The sequence below is a fragment of the Ambystoma mexicanum genome, chromosome 12 (assembly GCF_040938575.1).
Source record: "Ambystoma mexicanum isolate Mex_15411 chromosome 12, UKY_AmexF1_1, whole genome shotgun sequence".
Classification (NCBI taxonomy): domain Eukaryota; kingdom Metazoa; phylum Chordata; class Amphibia; order Caudata; family Ambystomatidae; genus Ambystoma; species Ambystoma mexicanum.
This window is the reverse complement of record NC_090936.1, coordinates 82,716,402-82,737,637: the sequence shown is the minus strand read 5'-3', so window position 1 is coordinate 82,737,637 and position 21,236 is coordinate 82,716,402. Positions and strand designations below refer to the sequence as shown.

The 21,236-nt window shown below is 48.2% G+C and overlaps 1 protein-coding gene across 2 annotated transcripts in view; it reads right to left on the bottom strand.

Moving 5' to 3' along the window:
* GSAP (gamma-secretase activating protein) overlaps positions 1 to 21,236 on the bottom strand; it is a 2,819,616-nt gene that overhangs the window by 1,243,648 nt on the left and 1,554,732 nt on the right. For both annotated transcript variants that reach the window (XM_069628052.1, XM_069628053.1), the window contains exon 19: positions 2,601 to 2,654. In XM_069628052.1, coding sequence (XP_069484153.1) covers positions 2,601 to 2,654 — 54 coding nt within the window. The remainder of the gene's footprint in view (positions 1 to 2,600; positions 2,655 to 21,236) is intronic.

The window sequence follows — 21,236 nt, the reverse complement described above, 5'->3', positions numbered from 1 at the left end:
GGCACCCCAACACCTCCCAAGCGCAACACCCTTGCTGGATACTCCTCCACCTGAAGCATGCATATACTCCCGACATTCTGCTCCTCTCGTACCTGTGCCAGAACAGCATCGACCTAGCAACCATCAGGTACTGGGAGAGAAAAGGGGTGTACACATGGGGAGACTTATACAACGAGGCCTCCTTCCGTGACTTCTCCTCACTGCAATCTGAGGAAGACATACCTAGCGGCCAGTTCCTGTGGTATCAAAGGATCCGAAAGCTAGCGCGAACCAAATGGGACACATGGCCTGAGGGACCCGAGCCCAACCCCTTTGTAACACTACTGTACAATTTGGGAAATGGCTGGAGACCGGTGTCCCAAATATATAGCCACCTAATAGACAGGCCGAATCCCCGCGGCCCTGACCTAAAGCTCAAATGGGACAGGGATCTGGGGTGAGATATGACTGATGGAGAATGGGAGAGAGCTCTAGCGTTCCCCAAGGAGGTATCCAGGAATTCCAGATTCAGACTGATCCAACTGAACGTCCTATACCGCTCCTATCTGACACTGCATAGAATAACAAAGTTCTGCAAGGAACCCCATCACAACTGCCCATGGTGCAGGTGCAACAGGGACAAAGTGGATCTTTTGCACATGTTTTGGGAATGCACCAAGGCTCAGCAGCTCTGGGCCGAGGTAGAGCAAACCTGCAGGAGGGCAGGAATGACCGGATACAAATGGTCTCCCAGCGAGTGCCTCCTGGGGACCTACCCCAGATTAGTCAAAATCAAACATACGGTAAAGCTCATGGACATGGCATGTATCCTGACCAAGAGGACCATTGCAATGGCATGGAAGAGGCTGGGCGGCCCGCGATTCCAAGCATGGCACAGTGAACTGGAACGCTGGGTCAGGGCGGAAACCTCAGCCTGGGAGGACAGCGTTGCTAAATCCTTAGACGATGCAAGTCAAGCACTAGACGATTGGAAGGCCCTGACGTGAGCACTGTTTCACCTTTCCAGCGACGAAAAGCCCCCCTGAACAATTTATCCCCATGCTATCTGAACTGACCTCCACAAAGTCACATAAATAGACAATCGCCAGAAAAAGAACTAATCCTTCATCTGCAGGCTCCTTCCTCCCCCCTCCCTAATCCCCTGCCCTCCCCACCTCACCCTCGGCCAACTCTCCCAAACAAGACTATCCACCAACCTCAAGGAGACATTTACTGTTAAACGTTTTTAAGTTAATGTCGTTTACTGTTTAATTTATCAGCTGACTACATGTTGATTTGCCTACACTATGCCGCAGTTGACAACTACTGTCATATTGCTGTTGTACCCATGTCAAATGCCAATAAAGAAATTTAAAAATAAATAAATAAGACTCTTGAATCTTTTCTCTGCCATGGTTGCTGTTCAAAATCCCACCCTGAGACAGCTAGCATTAACTCCACTATGTAAGGTGGAACTCAACAATTACTGATCTAGGTTCCATCTCCAGGTAGGAATCCAAACTGGAAGCCTGCTCAAAGCTGCAGAGGATGGAGAGGGGGTAACTTGCACCAGCGTCAACATCCGGTGGTCCAACCTATGCGCCCACTTCTAAGGGATCAGTAAAGTCCAAGGGACTGCGACTTGAAGAAACTCAGTTGTTCCTTAGACTGCCCTCTCTGCAGCACAGAGGAGCAGAACAGTATCAACGCTGGTCCAGTTACCAGCAAAAGGTGTTTTTTCTTCAAGGCCTGCCTTTCTATTGTAAGCGTGGGCACTACCATCACCATTTTTCCCCTTTTGATGCAACATGCTCCGCCGCTGATGGGAAGTAAGAACATCCACTATCTTCTATTGCGCTTTGGGGGTAGGCTCACTGCACTCTAACCAGCAATCAGTTATAAGCAATTTTAGGCACCTACGAACCTGGATAAGCAGACACCTACGCCCACCTGATGGGAGAGCGCTGCAGCATGTATCTTGAGATGAGACCATAAAAGAAGACTAGGGGGGTCATTACGAGTCGGGCGGTAAGGGTTACCGGGCACCGATAAGGAGACCGGTGCCCGGTAATACCTTACTGCCCGATTCCGAGGTCCCTTGGAGGGAACCGTAAGGAACGTGTGGTCTAATAACGGGCTTGCCATTCGCGAGCCCGTTATTAGTGCCCTCCCCATTCCCATTGAGCCCTATGTGGGCTCAAATGGGAATGGGGAATGGCATGTTCAATGGGGACTTACCGGTCCCGCCAGGGTCCCACTACACCGGTAAGTCCCCATTGAACGAGACCGGACACGGGCACGGTATGGGAGGCAGCCATGGTGCTAACAGCACCATGGCTACCACCCATCTCGTAATGAGGCCCTAGGTCATCCTGGCTTCAAGCAACCTCCGCTCGGCTGTGGCTGCTTTTAAATGTAGGTACAAACAGACATTTCCAGTACTGAAACTGATTTTGCAAACTAAATGTTTTTATGCACAAAATATAACCATTCATCACACAAAGAATCGCTATGACTAAAGAGAGTTAAATATTTTGCATTAAATTGATCATTAATCTTCCTTACCATTTACAATTACAGATATGAGCCTTACATTATCAAATATATTTACATTGGCTTACCTTTAATGTGGGCAAAGCAATTAAATCCGTTCGGCAAGTTACACCAGGAATAACCTGTAGGCATATATAAAATATGAATTTTACTTTCAAGGAACAGTAGGGATTATATATAAAATATTATGTCTGCACTATTTCTTTTTCTTTAAGAACATTTGTGCTTTTTCTAATTATTAAAACAAGGTTAACCTAAAATGAATGCTTCAGAACTAGTTACAGCGGAATGCTCTTCCTACACCGAATTAATTTAGGAAGCAGTAGTAATTTAAGAATCAGAGAGCCTTTTTCCCATTCTCAATTAGTGTGGAAAATCTCACTGCAGACAAGTCCTATATGTCACAACCGCGCCGTGGTCACTTTGAAAGCACTGGCATCTCAGGACGTAATGTGTCTTCACGCTAGACAGGTTATCCCATTACCGGTCTAATCTTTATTCAAGATGGCGCAGCGCTCTCCGTTTCTCTTTTATTTGGCAGAGTTCGCCGGCACTGCACGTTGCAACCCTTTCGCTCCACTGGGTAAGAAGCTGTTATTTTGCTCTCCTCGCTTTTCTATCTTGCCTATCTTTGTCCCTCCTTGTCACTGCCTCAGCCTTCGTTCTTGTCAGTTCTCCCTCCTTCCACTTGCACCTAATCCTGCCTTCTATGTACTGTTTGGATCTTTCATCTGGACAGCTACTTCTGATGATACCTTCATCTAAGAACCTTTGAGGGTGTTTTTTTGCTGTTCAGGCTTTTCCCCCTTTTGGGGTTTGTTCCTTCTGTTTGCCCCAGTTGTCGTTTCCTCAGGCAACACTGTGGCGGCAGGTAGGCAAAGACCTTATCTTTTCAGTGAGAGATTAGGAGAGAAGCTGAAGGGTTCCAGGAATAAGGAGGCCACCTGCGGCACACAGAAGATGGCAGCATGAGCGTTAAGCTCCCCACTCGCCAAGTATTAAGGGGATGAGAGACCCCCCCTGAACAACCTCCCCAGTGAGAAGGAGTAGTAACACCATTGGTTGGAACACTCAAGGAGCAACAATGAGGAATCTTGGGTGTAACGGCCCCCTGCCAGGGGTCGAACGGAGCATATCCTGAAGCCCGGGAAAGCGAGGAGGAATTGCCTGGCGCTGGCGGCCGCCTTAGAACGCCGGGCCTTGGCAGCAGTTTGGATCAGGGGTGCTGGGCCCATCTGCGCCGGAGGCTCGTGCCCCTTCAGACAACCCACCCCGCATGGGGTGGGTACTTTTAGTGCCAGAGGGTGTCTCCGTGCCTCGGAGGAGAGCATCCTAGTGAGGGTCGAGGAGGCGAGAGAGACAAGAACAAAGGAGGAGCCCGGCCAGCGAAGCCCAGCAGACTCAAGGAGGTGAGTGGCTGATCACTTCTTGCCCCCCATCCCCTATACACCTCCAGCTAGCAGTTCAGACCCTGTGGGGCATACAAGGCCTGAGGTTTGATGCAGAGCCCAGGCCCCAAGACAGCATAGTCCCGCCCCCCCCCCCAATGGAGCAGTGGGGTGGGAGCCAGGATTCATCTGCCTGGAGAATGGAGACACTTGAGAAGGAACAGTGCGGGGGTCAGTCCAGAAGGCCAGGGAGAGGTGTGGGCCCCCCCGATTCAGGGGTGTGTACCCGCCTCCCCTGTGGCTCACCCCGGGTCATTGAGAGAACAACAGGAGCTGGTGGGGGGGCATTGGACCTCCCACACTTAAATGACAACAAGCCCAGTGTTGAGGGAAGGCACATGGACGTGAGATCCAAGCAAGTCGGCTTTTGTTATGCATGGAGGGAGAAACAGGGAAAGACAGCGCAACCCTCACAATTGCGTCAGGTGGGGAGGAATCAACTGCTACAAAGAAAGATGTGGCGGCGCTGATGGAGGAGATCCAAAGCATGAGGGAGGATATCAGTGGAAGGGTCGATAGGATAACTCAGAGGATCGACAAGATGGAAGATGGACTCAAAGAAGTGCAGCACAACCAATCCTCTCGGGATGCTATGGAGATTCAGATGTACGTAAGAATATTGGAAATGGAAAGGAGAGGGGTTAGATTCTATTGAAGATGGAGGACATCGAAAACAGAGAGAGGTGGAACAACCTGAGGCTCTTTGGGAAACCGGATAAAGAAGGGGAGACAGAGAGGGATTTGAGGAGAATCCTCCACCAAGTCACCAAACTCATCTTTGAAGATGACACCATAGACAAGGCCAAAATCGAAAGGATCCACAGGGCTGGAGTCCCAGCAGGCTGGCACAGATCGGTTCTCGCCCCATTCCATAACTACCCGGATAAATACAAGATCCTGGAGAAGGCGAGTAAGAAGGGTCCTGTGATGCATGGTGGCTCCAGGGTTACGATTTTTCAAAAGCTGTCCTCGCTGACACTGTGTTTGCGTCTAACGAAGTGGATGAATGAGAGGGGAATTATATACAGGTGGGGTTTCCTGTTCTCTGTGTCCTTCGAAATGGACGGAACTAAATATAAACTATTGAATGAGGAGGAGATACGGAGGACCACGAGGGATCTACTAGGTGACACTGGAGGTGCTGGGGGGATCAAGGAGCAGGAAACCGGAGGGCAAACTGATGGAGCATTAAGGGACCTGAAAGGCAGAGGATGCCGGGATCTCGGAAATTCAGACAGCTGAACATCTTCCCAGCAGCAGACACTGAATGAAGGAAGATGTGATACCTTTTAACCATGAGTGGGACATTTAGGGGGTGTGGATGGGCTGCCGAAGGGAGCTAAGGGGGGCGGACAGAGAGGTGGTTGTCGGGTGTGAAATGATATAGGATACCCACATGGTACCGGGTGGCCATTGCCCCCAGGAGGTCAGACGGGAAGATGTTAAGGGGTGTTCGATGAAGGAGTTGGGGGGGTATAGAGGGACTCTGAAATGAAGGGGTTGGATGGGCTGGGACCTGTGACGAGAGGTCTGTTTGGTGGTCCGGTCACACCCTAGTGATAACTGGGGGGAGCCGGGCACCACATGGGGAGGGGGGAGGGAAGGGAGAAGGAGGGTGGGGGTAGAGACCTTGTTAAGTTGTGCGTTATTTCCAAGTTACATGTTTCAAGTTGAACGGTTGAAGCTAGCCAAAGCGCAAGGACAGGAGTTCCATAGTGGGGTAACATGACTTCAGTCACAAGCGATCCTGCTCAAAGGAGCCGGCTGAGGATTGGGACACTTAATGTAAAGGGCCTGAACTCCCCTACTAAAAGGTCACTGGTGGCGAGGGAATTTTGAAGAGTGGGGCTGGACGTCATGTTCCTCCAGGAGACCAAATACTGTAAGGGGAGGAAAGAAAAAATCCTGAGGGACCAGGTATATTGGGGCTCGGACCCGGTGAGGAGGGCGGGGGTGGGCATCCTACTTAACTAAGTCCTTAAGATTGAGGTGTCCAAGGTCTGGTCAGATGTGGAGGGGAGGGCCCTGCTGGTTCCGGGTACTATTAGGAAGGTGCGTCTTACACTGGCCACAATCTATGCACCCAACAGGGCCAACTGAGATTCTTGAAAAATATCTTTCCTAAAATAATGGTGGAGAGTTCTGGGCATTATTGGAGGTGACTTTAATATATGGGCAGACCTGAATGTCGATAGGCAGGGGATCCAGGACAGGGCACAGGAGATGGAGAGGACGGGTCATGGTGGGTTCCAGGAGAGGTGATATACCTTTTATTCACCACCTCATGGAACATTTACCAGAATAGATTATCTGTATGTCTCAAGGGGCCTGTAGGAGGAGGCACTGAAGGCAGAAATTCGCCTGACCCCGTGGTCAGACCATGACATGGTGACATTGGATTTGGGCTAGGCGGGCATTAACCCAGGGTTGTAGGGAACTAAATGGAGGTGCAACAAGTCCCTATGGAAGGACCTGGTGTTCTGACAGAAGATGGCTAGGGAAATCGAGGAATTCTTTGTCACGAATCACACAGGAGAAGTGGACATAAGGACAGTGTGGGAGGCAGGGAAAGCAACTTGGAAGGGACACTTATTAGGGAAGGACCGCAGAAAAAGAGGGCGCGTGCTCGGTTTGAAAATAGACTACGGGAGGAGATACACAAACTAGATAAGCGTACGCAAGGGGAGGGATGGGAGAATGCCATTAAGCAGGATAGGGGGAAACGTGATGAACTGCCGCTCCTGGAGGAGGGGAAAATAATATGTGGTATTATGAGGCAGCCCAATTTAGGGTTCTTATACCACATCTCAGAAAAACAGGGGGACCTCCAAAGGATTGCACTCGACAACCATCACCTGCGGCTGGCTACAGTGGGGGGAATGGCTATGGATACCGAGAGACAGTATCCCCAGTAGAATTTGCGACCAACCCATACTGGGGACCGTATGGAACATCTGGAAGAAAGGGTTAAGGTATATGGGGGGGTCACAATGTGGCATTCACCGCTGGGACACCTATGAGTCCCGGGAATCAGAGATGCGATCAATAACCCGGAAAGATTGCAGACATGGTTCGAGGCTGGCTTAGAGAGGTAGGGCAGTTGCTGAAAGGGGACAAGTTCATAGACCTACACGAGCAGGAGGAAGCACTGGGTATACAGAAACTTTCAGTATTTCTGTATCTGCAATTCAAAAGGATCCTTACCGATAGGGCATGGAGGGAACAATTACAGCAGGACCTACACCTGTCAATGAGACACAGTTCTTGACTAATAATTAGTATTTCCTTAATTACAAGTGTTGAATTCACAACGGTTTATTTGTCAGGATGACTTCTAAGCTACTACAGTGTTGCATCTACTGACAACCAGATATAAAACCACAGCTTCAGCACTTTGACCTATTACCACAACTTCAGTGATTTGTACTTCTAAATAGGCTTCAACAGGATCCACTTTAAAAGTACTTCAACCCCTTTAAGTAGGCAACACACTCTTCCTCTGAATATCTTGCTTCAAAAGGGCAGCCTCTTCAGCTGTCTGTCCACCACAATGCAACATAGGTTTGCCTTTAAGACTCACTTGTCGCTGTCTTCTACAGTCTCTGGCAATACAGACTTGGTCAACTTCAAAAACTGTCTTTTACAAGCAGCCAGTTTCCCTTCGCCAACTTTATCTTCACCTTTCTGCAAGCTATCAGCCCAAGTAATTCCACAGAAGCCTTGGTGCCACTCTCTTAGCTTCAAGTAATGCTTGCACACTTACATCTTAGGCTAGTTAAAATGTTATTAGAGTCACAACAACAGTTAGATTGCTTTTTAGCTATGATAAAGGCTGGTTTCACTCTTAATATAGGGAGACTTTTGGTTTGGGCAATGCTTGCTTTCTTCTTCAATAGATACACTGTTAAACGATTTAGCTTCTTGTGTATGAGAGGTATTCTGCGTTAAAGAATAGAGTTCAGTCTTTTTTTGTGAATCACAATTAGGCACACATGGCCACTCTTGATGTAGTTTTCAAAGTTTATAGGTTTCAACAATTGTTTCATCAAGGTTAGGTATTCAGTAATGGCCTTCGCAACGCTTACTCTTCTTAATAAGTGACACGCGACCACTCCTTTAGGTAGATACAGTCTTTTAAGGGTTTAACAATGGGTTTGAAGCAGTGTTTACTTTTCCAGTGAGTAAAAAGACTTTCCTAATATACAGGAATGCTACTTTTCCATTGTTTATTCATGACAGCTTCAACAAACTTCAGCTCGCTTTAAACCATACGCTAATGAAGGAACTGGATACTGTTTCCGGCAATGCTCACATTAGAAAGCCAGGTTTCACATGCTGGCTTCTTTAACATTTGCTCTCCGGGTCGCACCGCTTCCACGACTTCTGCCACAACTTTTACTGCTTCTGGATTCTCAGGGACACGCACACCTTTCGTCTCTGAAGGTGTATCCGGTCTGGCCACACGTTTAAGGAGACCCTTTCGCTCACGAGACCCACAGCTTGACAACTGCTCCTCGCCTCGGTCTCCGATACATTCTCTGCATGGCAACCATGGCAATCAAGCTCACATGGGGAAAACAGCCTCTCTGCACACCTTCCGCTGCGCAGCCTCTGCCCTTCGGAGTTTGGGGGAACAGGACCCCTTCAGAACAAGCGGCTGAAATCTGCTGTACCCACGTTCTGGCATCCCACTTGTTCTCCCACTTCTACTTGGCTTGCCAGCTTTGCGCCTTCTGCTTATTGATTCTAATGTTACAGTTCGCACTCCAGTCACAGTTCCAGCTCCTTCCAATTGCCTACACCCCAGGGGGCCTTTTATGTCTCCCAGGTTCCTTCAGGTGCAGGCTGTTAGGCTTAATTGCCTGACTACTGCTACAGCATGCCTCTTTAGACCTCTTCAACAAAGTTATTTCTTTTAAGTATTGAATTTATTTTAAGGGTTGATTTATTCCCCTTATAATCATTCAAATATTGAGACTTAGAATTTGTGGTTACAGAGGAAGATATTTGACTTAAGGCTCTTTTGCTAGATCTTTTTACATTATAACTTTGGGAGTAAAGATGGTGTTCATTCTGAAATTCCCTAGAGGATCTTTCTGTTGATAAGCCTTGCTCAGATTGTACAGAACTTGTACTCAGAGTCACAGATCTTATATGTGGGTCAGGGACATTATAATGACAATATGTAACGCTCACCTGATTCCCACGGAGGCGCATGTCTGGCTTCGAGTGCTAATGCTTCTTCAATGGTGAAGCGCAGGACTCTGAAGATGGACAGGAAGGGCCCTCTACTCTGGCTTCTCCGGCTCGCAGGAATATTCCCCTGTGCGTGAAAAGGGAGTATTACCTACTGACTGAGTTATGCTCAAGCCTCCCACTCTCTTCCAACCCTCCACGATACCCTTCAACGATTCCCCGTGAAGTCTCACCTTAGGGTCAGGAAGGATGAGCTCTCCATCCTGCTTCTGATGCAGGGGCGCGTTGAAACCCAGTTACTTCACTGGATTGAGGATTGATGGGAGTTCAGGTAAACTTGACTATTCAGGTAAGGCTCTGTAAAAGTTCTGTTGCAAGTTCAAAGGTCCAAGCTTAATAATAATGTTCATTGTCTTTTTGCAGCAAGCGCTAATGTTTATGTCTTTTTTCCCCTTAGGGGCCGGGGTTCGGAATGCCGGAGATATGGCGCCGACCCGAAGTGAAACGTGCAGTTCCAGTTCCAGTAAATGGCAGGTTAGTTCTGGATGAGCGCTCGGGAACTGTCTTTGCATACGCTCATTCAATGTCTTTGTCTTTTTTCCCCATAGGGGCCGGGGTCCGGAAAATGCCTGGAAGCGGCAAGACCCGAAATGAAATGGGAATGACCCAACAGGTAAGTCTTATTCCCTTCCTTCTCTCACCTCTCATTCTTGTCTTTTTCTATAGGCTCTGGGAAGTGGCTGTGTATCCGGATGATCGCTGTTGAAGAAGGAGGCACCCAGGAAAGGTGAGTGAAATGCAGCGCTGCAGCGATCGTAACGAAATGCTTTTAAAAATGATGTCTTCCCTTTCAGGATCGTCGGTGTGATGTCTCCGTGGTGCAGATTTAGCTGGTAAGGTCTCTTGTCTCCCTTTGCAGGTGACCCAGGATGCTGACAGGCGTGGCTGAAGTCCAGATGCAGGAGCTGACACGGTGAGCGTCCAGCTGCGAGGAGCAGAACAACGCGAAGCGTGAGTTGCTGATCGGGTGTGGTTTAAATAGCTTTGGAAGAAGTTCCAAGTGTGTATCCTTCCTCCGATCAGGTATGTATCCTTCCCCGACCACACCCGGGTGGAAAGTAGTTCCATTCAGGCCTCAAGAGGGCCTGTACAGACACATGGTAGTCAGTCCATGGAATAATCAAAATGCCCTGGGTGTGTGTCTTATTGAACGAGAGGTCCAGTGCTGTGTTTATTGGTGATATTTAAAGACTCCTATGAAAGTGTCCAGGGTGGATGTAGATTAGAGGTTAAGGTATGGGTCAAAACACCTGGATGGTTCTTGGGGTTGGCACGATCAAAGCTGAAATGTTGCTAAAATAGACATGTGATCTGGAATCGAAATAAAGCCAGCAGAGGTTTTAATAAGTATGCTTTCCAGTGAGTAGCTGCTAAATTGAATGTCTATCCTTGAGTATGAGGAGTATACATTAGAAAAGAATGAAAAAGTGGAGTGTGTCTGGTGTGTGTATAACGCCAGATATCAATGAAACCCAATCGTTGAAATGTGTCTTTTAAAGATTCAATATGGCATATGTACTGGCTTTTGAATGTCGGCCTATCCCTCTATGCAGAAAAAGTAGGTTAAAGTCTCGTGCATAAGGATAAAATTGCATTCTGCAAAGCTCCAAAATCATCCAACAACTTTCGTAAGAATTTTCCCTGACCATTGTTAGGAGTTCACAGTTAAGCTATCAATAATTTAATATTCTGATAAGTGGCCCTAACTATGATTGTCATACCCTCCCAATCTTGGGTTGTTTGTGAAACACTGAACAAAAAGTATTTTCAGAAGGCCAGAGTGACACCCACCACCTTATTATTGGGTGATACCTGGAACATCTGAGGGTATTGGTTATTCTTGAGCCTATATTGGTAACGTTTGGGTTGAGGTCTGTATCGAAAAGATAATAACTTGGGATATTCCTGCCAGAGGTCCAGTGTTAACACGGCAGACCTTCCTCCTCAGAGCCCTGCACCTGGAAGTTAACAGAACACCTGTAACAGGGTATACACCAGAAGTTAGGGAGGAATGCCAAGAGGCTCTCTCCCTTGCTGCAAGAAATGAGCAACAGGTTAGAGAAGTAGCGTAATGGAAGGCTTTTACCACAGCACTTATTACTCCCTAACTTGACCATATGCTGGTACTCAGAGAGGTAGGGCGGGAGATAATTAGGGCAAGAGGAGGTAGAGCAACTGCCCACTAGTCAGGAAGGAGCAGGGAGTCCAGTAAGATGCAGAGACACAACCAAAGAATAAAAGATGGAATGGAACAAGAAATAATCGAGGAAATCACAAGTCCTAACATGCATCCAAAGGAGGCCACAATTATTGAACAATCCCGATAATTCCAGATGAGGAGGCACCAGTCAATTTACCATATTCAATTGGCAATCCAAAAAAATCCAAGTACAGAAAACAGACCAATGTCCAAGCACAGCAAGAACAACCTGATGAGATCCAGAGAAAAAGTAAATGAGCAAGGTGAGGAATAAGGAATCCAGATAGCAGTCCGGGGTCATATACAGGAAACGGGTACAGAAACAGGTAAAGTAAAATGCTGCTCGTGGATAGTGTTGAGGAGCGGGAACAGTCTGCCTTCTGTGTCTAAATAGTCAGACTTGGCTTCTCTTCTCTGCACTTTTGTGTTGTAGGAATATTTTTTATTTTTACACTGGGCTCACTTTAGTGTGACATCACGCTCACATCACCATTTATAGAGGCACACCCCACAATTCTGGGCAAGGAATAGAAAGTATTGTTTTCAAAACTAAAAATGCATTCAAAAGAATTAAGTAAATTCAACTAAGTTGGTCTCCAGTTGTACATCATGGAGATCACCAGAGTGTTATAGGAAAACCAATAATCGACTAAACGAAATGACCTGCCTATATGAATCTCACTATTATCAGTCCATACAAGCATTCATTCTAATATACAAAATACAAATATTGGACTCTAAAAGATGCTAGGCACTTAAACAATTCTTCTGCTTGCTAAACAACCTAGTTATTTAATGACAGCATATCCACATAAGGCAAGTGTGTTTAAAATATTACATTTTCTCCAGTATCAAAGCAAGTCTGGTATCAGAGAAAGTCACTTGAAGAATTAACATTTAGAGTACTTTTACAATCAACTTAACTCCGCTATGAGGGGGAAAGATAGTGAATGTATAGGCTATGTGTAACAAACTACAAGCAGAAAAGTGAGGGGTGGAAGGTTTTGAATCTGAACCACTTGCATTGCTCTGGGCAACCTTCCACACCACTGTTTTTTAGCGCATCTGCGCCATTGCAAAAGGGGTCCAGCCATATGCAAATAAGTTTGGTACTGCCACCAATGGTAGCAGCCTAGCCTGAACTGCTAGGCCAGGTCCCCTCTGCACGGAAACACAAGCAACCCCAGACATGTTTCGGCCTTGTTGGGCCTCCTCAGTGAGGTGCAGCTTGGGTCCCTATGGCGCAGCGAGCAAGGGACCCACGTCTGGGCATACCCTCTCTCACGGTCCTATTAGGCCTTTTGGCATTCGGATCATGCAAGTGGTGTATGTAACTAGAAGTGCAGGGTGAGGGTCTGATCAGGGTGAAGAGATGGGAAAGGAAGAGGGAGAAGTGTAGGAGAGAGGGCGTCCCAGGGGCTGGTCTGGTGCTAAGGGGAGCCCAGGAGGGCAAGTGCGTGCAGAAAACAGGAGTGGGGGTCAACTAGTGCAGTGACGGGGTGGGCCAGACTCAGGAGGCTAGTTAGGGAAGGGTGCCTGTAGGCAAGTGCTAGTAGAAAAGAGTGCATGGCAAGACCGTTTGAGGGAGGGCCTAGCCCTGGTAAGGGTCATAAGGGCACAAGCAACCAGTCGCAGCAGCAGGTGGAGTCTATCAAGGGAGGGAAGGAGGAGGAGAAAAGGAAGGCCTTGAGAAGCTTCCTGAACTCAAAGAGACTCCGGCTCAAGTCGGAGAGGGGCAGGGAGGTATTTCCAGAGGGCGGCTCATGCCGAAGAAAGAGATCTACCCCCCTCCCCCCACACTCTTTAGGGAGAGTTGGATGTAGCGAGATCCCAGGACCCAGAAAGCCAGGCCCCAGAATGCCATGTCGATGATGCAGAAGGTCTTGAATTTCATCACTGCAACCCCTGGGAGCCAGTGGAGAGATTTTAGCGCTGGAGAGATGTAGTCCCTGGGCTTGGGGCTAAGGATAAGTCTCACAGTCCAATTCCGGGTTAGTTGAAGAGGGCGGAGGGAGGAAAGAGGAAGAGGCTATTGCAGTAATCCAGCCTGGAGAGAACCAGAGCTCTGGAGACATTGAGTTTCTGAGGTAAGGTGAGGAAAGGGAGAATGCCTCTGAGTAGGTGAAGCTGAAAGTGGGCCTTCTTAGCAAGGTCAGAAATATGAGGTGCAAATGAGAGACGAGTCTAAGATGACACCCGTTTTAGCCTCACAAGAGGGTGAGAGGAGAGGGCACAGGAAGGGAGGCAAGAAGGTAAGAGGGAAGGAAGGGGCAGGAGTCCCAATGAGAAGGATCTCAGTCTTACTGGTGTTAATGCAGAGATTGTTAGAAGCACGCCTTGCCGGAATAGCTGTCAGAGATTCAGGGATGAGAGAGGAGGGGGAGGAGGGAAGCTTAAAGGAGAGCTGTGTGTCCTCAGAATAATGCTGGAAATGAGGAGAGAAGGTGGAGATTAGGTGGGCAAAAGGGGCAAGGTAAATGTTGAAAAGCCATGGCGAGAGGATAGAGCCCTAAGGGATGCCGCAGTTGGAGAGTGAGGTAGAGGAGAGAAAAGGGTCCAGTTGCAGTTGGGAGGGGCGATAGGAAAGAGCTCAACCAACCCAGTGCTGGTCCATGATACTGAGGGTATCGCAGAGCCGATTTATGAGGGTGGAGTGGACCGTGTCAAAGGCAGAGGACAGATCAAGGTGGATGAGAACAGAAGAAGAGTTAGAGTCGAGGTTTGAGAGCAAGTCCTCACAGGTGTTCAGGAGAGCAGTTTCCGTGCCTCTGGTTGGTCTGAAGTCAGACAGTTGGTTGTGGAGACAGCCAATAGATTCAGTGTGGAGGATTAGTTGGGAGATGACCAACTTCTCCAAGCGTTTGCACAAGAAGGGGGTAGTGGAGATTAACAAAGTTACTCACCCTAGTGACTACCTTACTCCTAGTCCATAGTCCCCATTCCTCCATATTTTCGGGACATTCCGTCCTGTGGGACGGGACCGGAGCACTTTTGTAATAAAGCATCAAATTGAAAATGTGCCATGCTTCTCTTTTTACGCGGGGTACCGCACAAAGCCGTAACTCCACCCTCCTTAGCTCCGCCCCATGCATCGCCCTTCAATCCTTTTCTATTGCCAGGTCTGAGACCATTTAAGCAATAATAGAGGATACTCATTAGAGGGGATGGCGGGGGGGGACGTATGAAGGAAAAGGGACTATGGACTAGGAGTAAGGTAGTCACAACGGTGAGTAACTTTGTTATACTCCTATGTCCCGTCCCCTTTTCTCCATACTTTTGGGAGATTACCAAGCACTCCTTGCAGAATAACAGGTGGCTGGAACTCCTTTACTGAAAGAAGATTTGAGAACAGCTTGCCCGAACTAAGCATCAGCCCTGGAGCTCAGGTCTAAGCAGTAATTTTTCACAAAAGCTGGTGGGAAAGCCTAAACAGCTGCTTTGGCAACGGTTCGATGTGTTTACAGAGCGACCAATAGGTAGGAGGCAATGAGGGGAAAGCATAAGCTTTCATGATGACCCACGAGCTGCAAAGAGGACCACCTCTGGCGTGCCCCATTGCTGGAAAAGTTGGAGATGATTTTGCTGTTCATCTCACACTTGTAACCGATGCTGACTGGTGCCTGAATTAATCTGCGGTCACATTGAGGTGACCCAGGATATGTGGAGCATGGAGCCAAACAATATACTGGATAGCCAAGCCCAAATCCGCATGACAAGATCCACAAGGAGAGGAGAGTCTGTCGCCCTGCTTGTTGATGTAAAACCTCACTTTAAGGGAGGTATTCAAAAAGGCAGCTGTGGCCCGCACAGGTTGGGCCACTATTATCACACACCAGGGGCAAACTGCGTCACAGGAGCAAGTGAAGCAATAGTCTCCCCAGCGGAGTCAGGGGCCTTGCGTGCCATCCTAGCCTTGAACAAGGAACCTCGGCAGAGCCGGTACTGGCAGATCTAGGGTGTTTACTAGACACATCAGGGGCTTCCCCAGAATTAGCCTCTAGTGGAGGATCCTAGGCAGAGCTGGTACTGGAAGGTCTGTGGTACGTGACCACCTTCCTTCACCCCTCAACAGAACTGGTGTCACCGCGGCCGCGCGCACGGAAGGCTTAGGGATATACCTTACAGCCCGGACCCTCGATGAGGGACTCTCAATTCTGTTGGTGACCGATTTAGCCCCACGCAGGGGAACCTCAGGTTTAACCCTGGTCTTATAGCCAACTCGAGAGGGGCCTCGAGCGAAGACTCAGTACAGGTAGCTCCAGATGGAGAAGCCTCAGTGCGAACCCTGGTATCCAAAGCCACAGCAGAACTGGGGTCAGCCTTCGCCCCAAATGGGGAACCTTGGAAGAAGATCTAATGTTCGGAGACCGCTGCGGGGCCTCAGAGTAGTCTCCGGTGCGTCTCGGTGGCCGAGACCAAAAAGAGTACCCGAATCTGAAGTGTTCTGCTCCCACGGAGAACCGCGGATATTTCAAATGCGGGCTCCAGAGAACCGCAGATATTTCATATGCAGGATCCAAGCCAGAATGTGCATTACGCATCCTCGAAGACCACCACACTGAGTCAATCACTCTTCCAAAGAGAGGACTTTATTTGGCAAGGGCGTGATCAACTTGAATTTCTGTCGGAAAGATCGAAGATAGTGCACAGGGCAGCCTAGTTGAGCACTGTGAAAGGACAGCAGTACTAGCCCCTCCCTTGCTCCATGAGGGGAACAGTCTGTCGGAGAGAGGTTTGAAGGGTGGGGTAGGAGGAAAGGGCAAGCAAAAACCTGCCTAAACGATGGACAAACCCCACCAGTCTTCGGTGATGGTTTGCCATGCCTCCAGATGAGACGAGCTTCGTCCTCCCACCGAAGTGTAGTGTGACCGACAAAAAATATAATTTGGTGATTTGTCGGCAGGGAGATTATCTGTCCCTGTATCGGAGGCTGATGGCCGAGAGAAAAACCAACCACCTCGCCGCTGCGGCTTAAGGTGGGGCTACCAACACGAGTTTCAGATCAGTGTGCACAGCGACATTGTAACACCCTGACCCCAGAGAAGGACCGAGTCTGAGACCCTAACCTCTGTTACAAGGGCCTTATCTGAAGCTGCCGCCAGGACCAACAAACGGGTCCCTGTTGTCCACATAGCATGGAAAAAACTGCTCGGCCCCAAAGGAAAAGCTCCCAGCAGCAGTCGACATGAAAGTTGGTGTAAGGGAGGTATCAGAATGGCTGCCGTGGGCCAAGGAGCCTAAGCCACCATTTAGTCAACACCTGAGGAGAAATGAGGCAACTGTCCCCTCAGGGGAGTCAGGGGACTTAACTAACACCTAGCCTTGAAATGAGGATCATCAGCCGAGCAGGTGCTGGCAGATCTAGGATGTTCAGTGAACATCCTAGGAACTGACCCAGAATTAACCTCCATTGGAGGAACCTCAGCACAGCCGGTACTGGAAGACCTGTTGCTGATCACCATCTTTACCCCCTTGACAGAATCGGTACCACCACACCCCGAGCGTGGGACTGTTGAGGAATGTATCCTACCGACAGGACCCTTAGAGGATCCGTCGACTCGTCGGTACTGTATCTAGAGGAACCCCGTGTTTTAACCCGGGACATATAGCTCCCTCAAGAGGGGCCTCGAGCTGTGGCTCGGTGTGACAAGCACCAGAAAAGGAGACCTCAGGGCGTACTCCGTTATATTGTGAACCTCGGAACCATGTCCGGTTTTGGCAGGTCCTCTGGGGGACCCTCAGAGAACACTCTGGTGCGCCTATTAGGCACCTCAGGGGGATCCCTGGTAACAGAGCTACACAAGTCCCTCCCGGTCATGGAATATTCTCACCGAGCGGGGCTACTCATCGCCGTCCTCATCCGCTTAAGGCTCATCCCAACGAGGTGGAAAACAGAAGACTGGTCCTCCACGCCTATCGCCTCAGGTTTTAAAAGAAAACCTAATCGGAGCCGCCGGGGACGGGGTAGAACAGGAGTGAAAAGACGCTTGAAATACATCCTCATACGGTCAGAGTGCATGAGCATCTGAAACTTCCCAAAAAACTCATCATCAGCCGAGGGCTTAGGAGGATGGTTGCCAGGAGGGTCCACCCCCGCGCGTGTCCATGTAGATCAGAGGAGCAAAGGCAAGAGGGAGCGAGACAGTATGAGGCAGCGGAGCCCATGCACGCTGGTCAAAGAAGGGCGGAACGGGTTACTACTGCCAAAAATGAATGCTCCCAGCACCAGAAGTTGCGAACGTAGGTGTAAGGGAGGTATCCAAATTGGCCGCCGTAGGCCACGCAGGTTGGGCCGCCATTTTGTCGCCACCTGAAGAGAACTGCGTCACATGCATAGCTGAGACAACTGCCTCCTCAGGAGAGTCAGTGGCTTAAGTAACACTTTAGCCTTACAAGGAACCTCGGCAGAGCCGGTACTGGGTTGTCTCGGATGTTTAGTCGACATCTTCGAACCAGTCTCAAAATTAGCCTCCAACAGAGCAACCTCGGACAAGCCGGTGCCAGAGGGAATGCAGTCCTTGACCCCCCTCTTCTCCCTCGACAGAACCGGTATCACCATGACCCTGATCGTGAGACGGTTGAGGACAATACTTCACAGAAAAGACCCTCAGAGAAGGCCTCTCAGATCTGTCGATATGGACTTTAGCCTCCAAAGGAGATACCTCAGGTTTCAACCTGGTACGTAACGCTCCCTTAACTCACTTTTGCCCCGATCCCAATCTATTCATATCCATTCCTGTAATCTTGCGAAATACACGGACTCAAGTTACGTTAGCATCACACAGTGTGCCTTCCCACGCAGTGATAATGCAGTTCCATTGTGTGCTACTGCCACCATTGTCTTCTATACATTTCCGATTTGTCCAAATGTTTTTTTCTCAACTAGTGTGTGCCGCCTCGGCACCATTGCTACTAATAATTTTGCCTCGGCACCATTGCTGCTAATCATTTTGAATGACCAAATGTTTTAACTAGTGAGTGCCGCCTCGGCACCATTGCTGCTAATCATTTTGAATGACCAAATGTTTTTAATTAGTGTGCAACGCCTCAGCACTATTGAGGGTATATATCTCTGAACTGCCTTTGATTAACTTCTATGCGCCGCATCGACAACTTGGCAGACTGACATTTCTGTATTGTTCATATTCCCTTTCACTGTATGCCATCTCGGCACTTGTGTGTCATTACAGCGTATACAAGCCTGCACAGCCCACATGCTAATTAAACAGTGTAAAGCATTAGCCTAGCTCAATACTGATCACTATACTATTACCAGTTAAGGCCCTGCCAACATCAAAGAACCCGTCACCTATACTAGCAATGACAGTAGTCCTCAAACCTTCGCCAAATTAACTTATAACCATAGGAAATTGCAAAGCCCCGCCCCCCCCATCTACACAAACAAACCAACCTAGTAACCTCACACTAACCCCTGAATCACTAAAAGGAGCACTGCTCAATGTTAGATCCTTAGGAGCACACGCCACAGACATACATGACCTGATACTTCAACATGAGCTGGACCTGATAGTAATAACCGAAATGTGGCTACACCCAGCTTCAGGACCACTGCTCACACTAGCCATACCACCAGACTACACAATACTCCGAGCAGATCGCCAAGAGACCACCGGTGGTGGTGTCGCCATCATCTCCAAAACCACACTCCAGTTCAGGGAATGTAAAACTGAATCCCTACCAGGCTATGAACTCCTAGCTCTCAAGTTAGCCTTAGACCCTAAAACAACCATCAACTTCTTAATGATATGATGTATGATATATGACATTTTTAACGCGCCTATACACAAGTGTTTCAAGGCGCGACGAGGCAGGGAGGGGGAACAAGGGGAAGACAGACAACGATCCTGCTAGGCGAGGTGTCATTTAGATCGCGCAAGTGCAGGGGTAGGGGGGAGGGAAAAAGTGCAAGGGGAAGGGGGAGAGGGGGAAGTGATCTATACTATAGAGCCCCTAGCACTACTAATTATCCCTGAGATAGACTTGCCCCTACTCATCTCACCTCTACTCAAACCAAACACCGAATTCATCCTCCTAGGGGATATCAACCTAGGGTTTGAAGATACTGCTGATCTCAAAGCCGCAGCATTTCATAATGCCTTTCTAGAAATGCAATTCAAACAAATTGTTAATGCACCAACCCACTCCAAAGGGCGAACCCTTGATTAGAAATGCCCTGGATCAACCACTTCCTGATCCGATTTAATATCATCACCAAGAGGGACCCCCTCCCCAGTTGCCATCCGGGCACCCATGACCATGATGAGAAATACGAGGCTACTCACCTCTGACTGATTAACAAACAACCCCCAGTAGGCCCTATACCGATGAAATCTCATCACACTAGCACTACTGCCTACAACTAGCCATTGATGAAATAGTACAGCTTAAATCTAAAAGACCTAAACAGAAACGTAGCAATACATTGTTCAATGATACTCTTATTGAACTCAGAAAGAAAAAAAGATCTCTAGAACACCTCTTCAGAAAAAACCCTACTAACGATGCAAAAAAGAATTTCAAGCAATAGCTAAAATCTACAAACAAGAAATGTATATACAAAAAGCAAACTCTCCAAATGAGCGTATCACCAATGCCACCTCTAATAGCAAAGAGCTCTTCACCATCATCAAAGAACTGGAAACTCCCATTATCCCATCTAGCATAGCCATAATAAACAAAGCATGGTGTACAACCATCCAAGATGCACTTGCATCTAAAATAAATACCCTACAAAACAAAATCACAACACAAAGACAAACACTAGGAATCTCCCCAGAGATAGAACCGCCCTCGTCACAAGGCACGCTCCAGACACCCAATCTACCGGAATTCCATTTCACCCCATTGACATTCGACCAAGTAAAAAAAACTATAGCCTCCCTCAAACCCTCCAACTGTAAAGGAGCTAAATTCCCAGGCAAACTAGTCAAGGATTGTGCCCTCACATTATTCCCAACCATTACAAATTTCATCAATGGCTCCTTTGCCACAAATTCTATCCCTTCTAACATTATAGAAGCTTGGGTGACCCGGCTTCTCAAGAAACCATCTCTAGACCACACGATCCCCACCAACTATAGACCCATCACCAAAGTACCCTTCCTCCTTAAAATCATAGACAAAATTGCCTACACCCAAGTACAATCTCACCTTCAAAACTACCACCTGTTAGGAGAAAGACAATCAAGCTTCCGCCCTGGTCATAGCACAGAGACAGCATTGCTGGATCTAAAAAACCAAATGGACGCGGTTAGGGATTCAGGAAAACTATGCATTCTCTTATTACTTGACCTCTCCGCAGCGTTTCGATTTAGTAGATCATAGCAAACTCTCCCTAACATTAGCAAACAATTTTCAATTCTCCAAAGATGCAACCGCGTGGATCAAATCGTTCCTCTCTGATCGTACCTCCAGGGCTACTGTAGGAGACGTCTCAGCGGACCCCATTCCGGTGCCACTGGGAGTTCCCCAAGGTTCATGTCTATCACCAACGCTTTACAATGCATACACAAAACTTCTATTTGCAGCCCTAGGTGCAATGGGAGTTGTATACACAAATTTCGCTGATGATACTCAAATACTAATCCCGATCTCAGGCAACCACAAACAAGACACCATTCCTGTTAATAAAATCTACTCCATCATCCAGAATTGGATGGCAGCAAATAGTCTCTGTTTAAATGGTGAAAAAAATGAAATTCCGATAGTAGGCACCCCAATAAAACTAGCCAAACTTCACCCCCAATACACAGACATGGTCATAGACAGCACCGACATCC